At 40.1% G+C, this 12,500-nt stretch overlaps 1 protein-coding gene across 1 annotated transcript in view; it reads left to right on the top strand.

Annotated features, from left to right (window-relative positions):
* LOC128700673 (uncharacterized) overlaps positions 1–12,500 on the top strand; it is a 226,582-nt gene that overhangs the window by 202,101 nt on the left and 11,981 nt on the right. Inside the window, exons 5-6 of the mRNA XM_053793965.2 lie at positions 3,548–3,666; positions 11,843–12,026. Of these exons, the coding sequence (XP_053649940.2) occupies positions 3,548–3,666; positions 11,843–12,026 (303 nt within the window). The remainder of the gene's footprint in view (positions 1–3,547; positions 3,667–11,842; positions 12,027–12,500) is intronic.

The raw sequence follows: 12,500 nt of genomic DNA, 5'->3' as shown, positions 1-12,500 counted from the left end.
ATTATTGCATCCACAAATTTTCACTTGTCTTATATGGCAAGATGAGCGTTGCTATTTAAGCCAAGATCGCAAGTTCTGCCTATTCGGCACGACATATATTTATATATGGAGGTACCACTTCTAAAATTGACTGGGGACTCTCATCCTCAGAGAAAAGAATAAACGTACAGTGTGTGTGTACAGTTGTATATATATGAACACCTGCGAGGAGCTGAGATTGCAGGATGGAGTCCCTCATTTATAATCCTTCTCTATAACTCACAAGATGAATTACACTCATAACAATTTATCAAAAAGATGAATTAGAAGACGAGGCTATTCATTAGAGTTCATGTAGAGCAAAGGCGATGAAATTATTTCTTTATGCGAGTCGTCAGGTCCAGGTATAATGATCTGAGACTAACTTCGTGCTGTATTGATTTTGTTTATGATGAACACTGTGTATAATGCAATTACACCAGTGGATGACCTGAGTATCTCTGACACTATGGTATAAACCTTGGTGTGTTGGAAGTGATCAAGGTCTCAGGACTAAAACGTTTTCTAACATATCCTAGTGTTCACACTCGTGTCTTTATTCACCTTCCTGACACTAAAAGCTCATTGTTTAAGGCAAACAAAATTGCAGATCTCATGAATGTACAGTTAACGTTAAGTAAATGAGTTTCCTCACATTGTGTTCCCTGGAGTGCTGGAGAGAAAGATTTATGATAAATCATAGCAGGAAAATAGTGTAAGGACTGGGTCTAAGTCTGAACACTTTACGAGAAGCGAAAGCACTGTTGACAGTGCAACACGCCTCTACTGAAGAGCAACGATGTAGCAAGTATGGAAAGATGCAATTGAATAGTAACTAGGGTACATGTCTATTCAACGCCCTCCCTTTCAATTTTTATGGGAATTCGCTTTCGCTCCCTCACACTCCCCTTCCCCCCTCACATCATTCTCACTTTCATTCCCTGAATACTTCCCTGATCAGCACACCTTCTCAATCACCCTTCTCACCATAACACCTTGTAAAGCACCCTCCTCATAAACACACTTTCTCAGTCACCATCCTTCTCAGTACACCTCAACACAGGTTCTCAATCAGCCTCTTCAACAGCACACCTTCTCAATAACCCTCCTCACCTGACATCAAAAATACACAAATACCTCTCTCACATCACACGCATGACCACATTTCTAACCATATGACACCAGTGTGTCACTCAAAACACCAGCTATTTTTTTCCAAGAGGATGTCAAGACATCACCGAACATAAACACTTATCAGTCTACAAAATGTCCCACCTGACAGTGATTTCTCTTTCGTTTGCTATTCATTGATGCTAAATTTTCATTTTCATTAAAATTTATTATGAATGCGAATATCCACTGTTTTGAATATCCACTGTTTTGAATATCCACTGTTTAGGATAAAAATTACATACCAAACAGTGGATTTTGAAAACAAAAGTTCCCAGAATGGGGGGGGGGGGATCTCCCAATTTTTTTTAAACAAAATTAGATATATCAGCACTGCATTGCTACAGAATTCTATATAGTAGTTGCATAGTAGGAACAAAAGCTAACAATGCTTCCTTGTCATTTGCCATTACACAAGGTGGGTTACATAGATGGGTCTCAGAGGGGGGTCCCAGAGAGGGGTCCCAGAGAGGGGTCCCAGAAAGGGGTCCCAGAAAGGGGTCCCAGAAAGGGGTCCCAGAAAGGGGTCCCAGAAAGGGGTCCCAGAAAGAGGTCCCAGAAAGAGGTCCCAGAAAGGGGTCCCAGAAAGAGGTCCCAGAAAGAGGTCCCAGAAAGGGGTCCCAGAAAGGGGTCCCAGAAAGGGGTCCCAGAAAGGGGTCCTAGAGAGGGAGATCAAAGAGAGGGGAAGCATGATAGGGGTGAGCTAAAACAAAATCGCCCACAGTTGTGGGTTCAGAAAAGTGAAAGTAAAAAAATAATATCTTCCCTTATTTTAACAAGATCTTCAGGTATTTTTAGTAATTTAACGTTTAACTATTTTTTCTGGTCCCGGTAGTAAAATTATGTGGAAATCAGACGTAATGGGAGGAGGGTCCCAAAAAGAGGATCACAAAAAAGGCGTCCCGTATAATGGCTAGCCACAAATAAACACTAGATCCTATCTTGTGATTTTTTTTTTAATCCCACAGTTTACTAAAAATGTTTTTATACCAAGTTTTCTCTCTCTCTCTCTCTCTCTCTCTCTCTCTCTCACTGACCATCGTCTGATACCTTATTTAAATATCTTCTTTTAGCAATAATGACCAAGAATTTTCTCCAAGCCATGCATCTCTTTCCTGCTTAATTTTCGTTCCGTCTCTATATGTCTGTGTCTGTGTCTGTCTGTCTCAATCTGATCCTGCCATTTGTATAGTTACTGGTACGACCTATAGCAGTCCAGCCTTATTCAATCCCTTCTTTCTTTGTTCTCCTTTTCCTCGTATTCTGTTTTGACCTTGTTTTGCTCCCCAGCCAGTTTTTATCCTTGCTAATCTTCATACCTCTATTCCTCTTTATTCCATTTTATTCCTGTTGTGATTTGTTCATGTCAACATCCAATGTTATTTATCAATGCATTGGCTGTTTGTTTATTCTGTGTTTTGGTATATACCTCAGTATAATCCCAACAGCGTTTAGTTTCCTGGCGGGCCTAGCTACACCAGCGTTTAACTACAGGTGTGTCTAACCCACTACCTAAACGCGTTCGTGTGTAACACGTCGGCATTTAAACCCTTTCGTGTTCCTAATTCCATTTGCGTACAGCCCAGACCATGACGAACCGTGTCCTTATCTATCCCGAACATTTCTATCCTGTTGGCCGCTGTGCTCGCACGTGCCTCTTGAAGGCCGTGCCCGGCCATGACCGTGCCAAAGCCAGTTGTAATTCCTAGCTCCACTTTCTGCTTGCCCGACATTTCAATCTTTTAGACTGAGAGTCGCTTCTCCCAGCACCCGGTCATCATCATTTGGCATTCACAAGCCTCGCTCTTTTCATGCAAATTTCTGACAGACGCACCTCAGAGAATTCTCACCTGGGTGAAGCTGTGCTCTTTAACTTTCTATTTTATCTGATTCTCCTCCTCCCCCTCTTCTTTTTCTCCATTTTTATTTTGTTTAATATCTAAATTAATTTTTACCTTCTTTCTTAAGCTCTTCCTTTCCATTTTTTTTCCGATTTTTCCTCCTCTTTTTTTTTGTTTATGAATTCTCTCTTGTCATCCTCCTCCTCTAACTTTACTCACCTCTACCACAATTATGATTTATTTTCCACCATCTCTTTCTTTTCCGGACTTTTATCAAGTCATTCCACTGTCCGTCTGTCCTTATTCTTGTATTCTCGATTCAGATTCTTTTAATTTATTTTAGTTGTAAGTTTGTTGTGATAGTGTACGTCAAGGGTTTGACGCAATTGTTCTCATCCACTGATGTTCACAAACAGCTGGGCAAAAAACACATGTAGAACACGTGTAGAAATAGATGCTCTGAGGCGTATTTATTTTTGCCCACACGTCCTCTCACCCACACGTCTTCTCACCTACAGCACCGCTGGTGAAGATTCCTGGAGGCCCCGACATGTACGTGAAGAGTGGAAGTACAGTCACCATTAAGTGTATCATATCTGCAGCCCTTCACCAGCCAGATTACATATTCTGGTACCAGGTCAGTCAATCTCTCACTCTCTTGGCTTGTGGGAAAGACTAAATGATCATCTAAGAACATTTATTGCAGAGAATATCAACGATTCAGTGATAAATCCACCACTGTAATCAGGATTCATTTTAGAACACGACATAATCACGTACAAATTATATCTAACATAATACACCAGCCAACACGAGAAGACTTTAGAAAAAAATAAACTAGTAAGATAATGTACTATGTCCTTCATGAATTAGTTACTCCTGAAGATAAACTAAAACGCTGAGTATAAACACAAAGCTGAACTCATCAAAAAAAAGGATAACCTACAAGTATTCCACAGTAAAGAATTTAATTCAGAAACCTTTCCACTGAGTCCACCCAGGTTAAAGTTGTTTACGAGTTCATTTGTTGTGAGTTTTTACTGTAATATTAAGCTTATCTGGACATAGTGGATGATCGTGAGATTCGGAATGAAATTTGACAGCTGGTTTGAGATTTTAAGTTTCTCTCATGTTTGTTAACGTTGTAGTGTTATGCTTATTATTGTGTGTTCCAGAAATGAAAATTGACGTTAGTGATGGATTTTCACGGAATTATATATATATATATATATATATATATATATATATATATATATATATATATATATATATAATGTCGTGCCGAATAGGTAAGACTGACCAATTAGCAAGAGCTCATTTAAAATTAAGTCCCTTCTAAAAAAATTTCTTATACGTTTAAAGATATATATTTTATTTCATTTATGTTAATGTAAAAATTAATAATTTTGTACTAAAAGAACCTCAGAAAACTTACGTAACCTTATTATAACAAGGGCAATTTAATTTAACCTAATCCAGCTAAATATATTTTAGACAAGTTTACAACAATTTAATAATAAACAAACACAATGAAATAATTTTTTTTCCTTTAGGTTCAGAATGATTTATGGGAAATTATTGCATACACAAATTTTCGCTTGCCTTATTCGGCAAGAAGAGCGTTGCTATTTAAGCCAAAATCGTAAGTTTTACCAATTCGGCAGGACACACACACACACACACACACACACCGGGGCCAGGAGCTGAGTCTTGAACCCTGCAACCACATTTAGGCGAGTACACACACACACACACACACACACACACACACACACACACACACACGTTCCCATTGACTGTTATGGGTACAACATTTTCAAATCTTATATCTCCTAAAAGTGTTATGGACTTGTCATAAACTTGCCTTTTATTCTCTGCACTCCGCATCCCACATTGTAAACATTACCCGATTGCAAACCATCCCTCCTAGGCACACATGAAATCAGTCCTCTGGCAAGCTATACAATACAAGCTCATGCGTTCAACCGCGCCTATGTCTCCACGCATGCGTGCACATAAGTGAGTACATTCACTCATGTTTCCTTACACACACACACACACACACACACACACACACACACGCATGCGGTGCATACAAACGGCCAATGACAGTTTAGGAAACTGTAACAGGACTAGCACTTGGTTATTCACGAACGAAACCTTGAGAGAATCCAAAGTTTACTTCCAGGCTAGTTCCAGAACTGTATGAATATATAAAGGCTAAAGGAACTAAATCTTTACTTGAGGAGAACTACAAATATACCCATAATTTTTTAAGGGGTGGACCGCTAAGCCAGTGGAAGGTCTTGGTCATATGACCAAAACCTCTACCTGCGGATCATACGACAAAGATCCACGTCAAGAAACACTTGTGCCATTTCCTGACAAACCTTACCTAACCTAAAGACTACAAGAATCCTTTTCACGAAATGCTAAGAGGCATTGTCAGAGAGGATTGGAAGATTCTGAAACGAAAGGGACGGTACCACAGAGGCAAAGAAAGAAGCTGATAATCAGAATAAGTTACTGTGACTTTAGGAAATGCTTCTTCAGCCTATGGATAATACAGAAGGAGAAAAATTTAGGTGGACGTGGCGGAAGACAACTCCATACGTAATTTTACTAACAGGTATGAAATTTCGAAGTTGGACCCAACAAAGAACCAGCAATTTAAATGTCAAGAAATAGAGGCAGAAACTGCAGTAATATCCTCACAACTCTAGCTGGGGGAGTACATCTAGTTGAGCCTATGCGCGCACACACACAAACACACACACACCGAACAGGCCAAGTATCTTTTAATAATAATATTTTTATTTTACTGATGGGTGATCGTAAACAACCGGTGCAAGGCGACACGTTCAATTTTTCCAACCCTACGCCGGGAATCGATCCCGGACTCTCACCGTGTGAAGCGAGAGCTTTTGCCACCAGGCCACGGGCACCGACCTTTGACAAAATGGAAACACACACACAAAACAGGTCAAGTATCTGTTGACAAGTGCCTTTAACAACTGATAACAAACACACGTACTTTACACGTACATGCCACCTCTAACATCCAGCACAAACACGCCTCTTCGACACACACACACACACACACACACACACACACACACACACACACACACACACCCAATAACGCAGCACTTCCCAGTATTTTTGTAGTTCTCAGCACAGCGTCGTAATGTTGAGACTAATGCAACTGTCCCATATATATCGCCATAAATCCGCATAATGGGTCTGAAGTTCTATGTACTGTCGTATTTTATATATAAACAAGACAGTGAGGCAGTTTCACAATGTACCTGTTTCCTGTAGGAACGAGAACGCAATTTGAGGTTGAAATTATTGAGACCGTTGGTGTCAATGACTCCGTTACTGCGCCTCCACAGGCATTATTATGATCATTAGCATTATTTAGAGTGCAGCAATAAATTTAGATGCAGTTTATGGCTCATAGACATAAGGAATACGAAGCACAAACGAGTCTTTTAATGGCTGTTAGTGCGCTGCTGTCAATTTAGATCTTGATATTTACACACAGTGTACGGGGGTATGAACACAGAGTCATGTATCTCCCAGGTTTTATAAACCACTAGTTCGGTTTATTGTCCGTTTTAGTGATTAATGTATTCTTGATGTTTGCAGATTATGGATCACCGGTGGCATTAATAACCCTCGTACAGTTGATAGGATTTGATAATCAATCTCTCTTTCGCATGCACGTACGAACACACGCACAGGGATTATGCAAAGGAAAGAGAATAACAAAAGATGAAGGAAAGAAAACAGCAGGATCAACTATTCAATCCTCAGCATCTCAAACCCCTGCAACAATAACCAACTAATCCTACCCATAGCGCCTTCCACGTCAGCAAACTCCTCTCATCCTTCACCACTCCAGAATCTCTGCCTAACACTCACCCACCTCATTCCCTAACACGAACGGCACAGTTAATTGTTATTTACCCATCATCCTGCTAGAAATCCCGTAACAACTTACAAGGAGCCTCAAGGTCAGATGCAGGAAGGCAAATGAGATCAGCAAGAATGTAAACGAATTAAAAGAAAATGTGAATTAGAACAGTAGGACCCTAATAATAATCTCATTAAAACAACCGTAAGAATTATACTCAGGACATGATTAATAATTAGGAACAGGCTGCTGAGAGGCAGAGGAGAATGAGCACTAACCATAACGGAACAACGGAGTTTTAAAGAGCCAGAATCACCACATTAAACAGGGGTGTAAGTTTGATGTATTTTCTGATTGTCTCCAGCCACTTCCCAGTGGCTGGAGACCAAGAAGTCAACACGACAGCAGCAGCAACAATAAGGTCATTATAGAGGTTATAAACCAGCTATGATCTCTGAAAGTACATGGCCAAATTGAGAATAATGTGAGACATCAACCACCAAGAAACAGCCTGGGGGAAGGAAAATGTTACAGAACGTATTTTACCGATAAGTTTAAAAGCAGAAGAGAATGAGAGAAGACAATGTCGAACCAAACAGATAATTAGTGACACTCCTAACACTAAAGAAGTTGGTAGATATACAAGTGAAAAATTCGGTACCTGAGACTGGGACTCAAATCTCTTTAATCCGATTGCATCACGTAAATATACAAAATATGACACCAGATACGTAATTCCAATTTAAATTCGTTAAGCTAAACACATGAACAATCTTTGCTTCAAACAGCAAATCAAGATAGATTTTGCTGGGTATAAGAAATGGAAAATGTTAAATAAACAAATACAGTATTAAAAAAAGCAAATAGACAATATTAAAAAAACAAATAGGCAATGTTAAATAAATATTAGACAATATTTAATAAAAAAAATTTGAGACAGAGACCTATGTGGAACAGAAGCAGAAAACAGAGTAAAAAACGTAGACAATATACTAATGGGCCAAGTCAAATTCTTCTGCATTTTCTCAGGCAGAAATGTGTCAGTGAATTATCAGTGGATTTACTTTAAGAAGAATATATATCAACGGCAAAATATACCGACAAGTATGAGAAAACACAATATGCGTTTTGCTGCATTTTGTCGAGAAACGTTTCGTTCACCAAGAAGTCGCTGGTAGACGAAACGTTTTCTCAGTAAAATGTTATAAGCTGCATACTGCATCATATTTACAATACAAAGAATAGTAAAGCCGATTCGTAATATTTACACAGCACCAGCACCGTTTGGCTGGTCATTGCTTTTGTCAAGTGCGAACACTGATAGTAATTTAGTACCAACAGTACCACTTTTAGGTATGTTTACTGATCACGGAACGGGTGGGGTATGAACCCGTGGCACTTGAGCCCTAAAACTCACAGGCCAGTGCGTTAACCCCTCAGCTAGCTGGTTATAAGAACATAAGAACATAAGAACGAAGGAACACTGCAGAAGGCCTACTGGCCCATGCGAGGCAGGTCCAAGTCTCCTACCGGCTTAAGCCAATGCACCCAACCTAGTCAGGTCAGGTCACATTGACTTAAGGGAGGAACACGGCAACCGACCTGGTAGCACAAGCTATCAGGTCTAACTCACACCCACCCACATCCACTCATGTATTTATCCAACCTATTTTTAAAGCTACACAACGTTCTGGCCTCTATAACGGTACTTGGGAGTTTGTTCCACTCATCCACAACTCTATTACCAAACCAGTACTTTCCTATATCCTTCCTGAATCTGAATTTTTCCAACTTAAAACCATTGCTGCGAGTCCTGTCTAGGCTAGATATTTTCAGCACACTATTTACATCCCCTTTATTTATTCCTGTCTTCCATTTATACACCTCAATCATATCCCCCCTAATTCTACGTCTTTCTAGAGAGTGCAGATTCAGGGCCCTTAGTCTATCCTCATAGGGAAGGTTTCTGATACATGGGATCAACTTTGTCATCCTCCTTTGTACATTTTCCAGAGAATTTATATCCATTCTGTAATAAGGTGACCAAAACTGTGCAGCATAATCTAAATGAGGCCTAACCAAGGATGTATAGAGTTGAAGAACAACCTGAGGACTCCTATTATTTATGCTTCTTGATATGAAGCCAAGGATTCTATTAGCTTTATTGCGAACACTTATGCACTGTTGTCTTGGTTTCAGATTACTGCTAACCAGAACTCCTAAATCTTTTTCGCAATCCGTAATATTAAGATCTACATTATTTAGTTTATATGTGGCATGGTTATTGTCCTGTCCAACATTTAGAACTTTGCATTTGTCTATATTAAACTGCATCTGCCACTTCTCCGACCACTGCATCAGTCTATTCAAATCTTCCTGGAGTGCTCGAATGTCCTCGTCAGAATGAATTCGACGGCCTATTTTGGTGTCATCGGCAAACTTGCCGATGTCGCTCTTTATGCCCTCATCTATGTCGTTTATGTAGATTGTGAACAGCAGGGGGCCCAACACTGACCCCTGTGGAACACCGCTCGTGACACTTCCCCACTCTGATTTCTCCCCATTTATGCAAACTCTCTGCTGCCTATTTGTCAACCATGCCTCTATCCAGGAAAAAATTTCTCCTCCTATTCCATGTGCTTTAATTTTCCTCAATAGTCTCTGATGTGGGACCCTGTCAAAAGCCTTACTGAAGTCCATATACACAATATCATATTCATTACCATGATCTACCTCCTCAAATACCTTAGTGAAAAAAGTTAATAAATTCGTAAGGCAGGAACGCCCCTTTGTAAAACCATGCTGAGATTCGTTGATTAATTTATGCTTTTCAAGGTGGCTACGAACTGCCTCGGCAATTATTGATTCCATAAATTTTCCCACTATGGAGGTTAGGCTTATTGGTCTATAGTTCGAAGCTAAGGACCTGTCACCTGTTTTGAAAATAGGTATCACATTTGCCATTTTCCACTTATCTGGCACCATGCCAGTTTGTAGTGATATGTTGAAAAGATTAGCCAAAGGTGTGCTAAGCTCCTCTTTACATTCCTTTAGAACCCTTGCATACAGTTCATCAGGGCCTGGGGATTTGTTAGGTTTTAATTTATCTATTTGCCTAAGGATCATGTCACTTGTGACCCTAATAGTGCACAGTTTATTATCGTCCTGTTCTACATAATTTATCATTACTGGAATATCGCTGGTATCCTCCTGTGTAAAAACTGAGAGGAAGTATGTGTTAAAAATTCTACACATTTCCTTATCACTGTCAGTGAGCTGACCCGAGGAACTTTTGAGTGGGCCTATCTTGTCCCTGATCTTACTTCTGTATACCTGAAAGAATCCTTTTGGGTTAGTCTTCGATTCTCTTGCAACTTTAACCTCATAATCTCTTTTTGCTTTTCTAATTCCCTTTTTTATTTCTCTCTTTAACTGAATATATCGATTTCTCAATTGCCCCTCTCCTCTTTTGATTTGCCTATATATGCCTCTCTCTTGACCAATCAGATATTTTAATCTATTGTTCATCCATTTAGGATCATTTTTGTTTGATCTGATTTCCATATTTGGAACATAATTTGACTGAGCAGCTAGAACTATGCCCTGGAAAGCATCATATCGGCAACCATCACCACCTACCTGACCCTTAGTCAGGTCATTCCAGTTCAGCCCACCTAAGTAATTTTTCAGTCCTATGAAATCAGCCAAGCGAAAGTCAGGGACGGAGACTTGATTGCCATTATTAGGGGAATTCCATGATATATTAAAACTGAGTGATTTGTGATCACTTTCCCCAAGCTCATCATTAACCTCAAGATTATTAATTAGTGTTTCCCTACTGGCAAGAACCAAGTCAAGGAGGTTATTTCCCCTAGTTGGCTCTGTCACAAACCGTTTTAAAAAACAATCCTGGATCGTATCAAGAAAGTCACCTGACTCTAAATTTCCTGTCAAATTGCTCCAGTCAATCTGTCTATAGTTGAAATCTCCCATTAGCACAACATTTTCGTATGTAGATGCCTTACGAATTTCGTCCCATAGAAGTTTACTGCACTCCCTATCAAGATTTGGGGCCCTGTAAATCACACCCAAAATTAGTTTTTCTCGGCCCTCGAGAAGCTGTAACCAAACAGATTCAGTGGCTGACGCTTCTAATTTAATATCTTGTCTAACACAACAATTTAAATTGTCTCTGACATACATCGCTACTCCACCACCTTTCCTGTTGACCCTGTCAGTGTGGAATAATTTATAGCCTTGTATGTGACATTCAGAGGGCATCTCTCTATCTTTCAGATTGAGCCAGGTCTCTGTTATAGCAATAATATCTATGTCTCCTGCACTTGCAATTAATCTTAGCTCATCTATCTTATTTCTTACACTCCTGCTATTAGTATAGTAAACCTTAAGGGAGCTAGTCCCTTGCTGCCCTCTGCTGTCCCCCTTTGTTTGCTGACCTGATCTATTGTCTTTATTTATAACTTCATGCTGAATGCCTTTTATACATTTACTGTTTCCAACCCAAGTGTTGCAACCTGCTTGTTTCCCACACACACCCATACCTCTATCTTCCATCAGTTTAAAATCATAGGCATTTCACCAATGGCCTTCTCAATCGAGTCTGCAAGTGCTACCACCCCAGCCCCAGAGAGATGTACCCCATCCCTTGCATACATAATAAGACTCATCCAGCTAAGGTTGGCATGGGCCACCACTGTGACCACAAACGCATGTTTTTATAGACGAATCCCACACCTGAGTGACTGTGGCGCACTCTAGCTCAAGTCCCTTTATAATAGTGTTATTTCGATGTCCTGAGTATTTTTTTAATATAAGTATCAGTACCAATACGCTTCCCATAATGTCTATTATTGGTTTCATATATGGCCACCAGGGCTCTGAGCGTGTGGTTGCTGACGATGTCTCGGGCAGGGGACGGCAAGTGTTCCTGGACCGTGACGCTGACACTACCGTGGGTACGCTGCTCATACCCACAGCCTTGCCCAGAGACCAGGGCACCTACAGCTGCGCCCCATCCACACTCCCCAACGCTTCTGTCACTCTCCATGTTCTTAATGGTCAGTCATTCTCCATGTTGTTAATGGTCGGTCATTCTCAGTGTTCTGAATGGTCGGTCATTCTCAGTGTTCTTAATGGTCAGTCATTCTCATTGTTCTTAATGGTCAGTCATTCTCCATGTTGTTAATGGTCAGTCATTCTCCATGTTGTTAATGGTCAGTCATTCTCCATGTTCTTAATGGTCAATCATTCTCCATGTTCTGAATGGTCATTCTCAGTGTTCTGAATGGTCAGTCATTCTCAATGTTCTGAATGGTCAATCATTCTCCATGTTCTGAATGGTCATTCTCAGTGTTCTTAATGGTCAGTCATTCTCAATGTTCTGAATGGTCAATCATTCTCCATGTTCTGAATGGTCATTCTCAGTGTTCTTAATGGTCAGTCATTCTCCATGTTATTAATCGTCAATCATTCTCTATGTTCTTAATGGTCAGTCACACTATGTTCTTAATGGTCAGTCACACTATGTTCTT

Source organism: Cherax quadricarinatus, chromosome 56, assembly GCF_038502225.1.
Source record: "Cherax quadricarinatus isolate ZL_2023a chromosome 56, ASM3850222v1, whole genome shotgun sequence".
Taxonomy (NCBI): Eukaryota; Metazoa; Arthropoda; class Malacostraca; order Decapoda; family Parastacidae; genus Cherax; species Cherax quadricarinatus.
The sequence above is the reverse complement of the archived record's forward strand: the minus strand, read 5'-3'. Positions and strand labels throughout refer to the sequence as shown.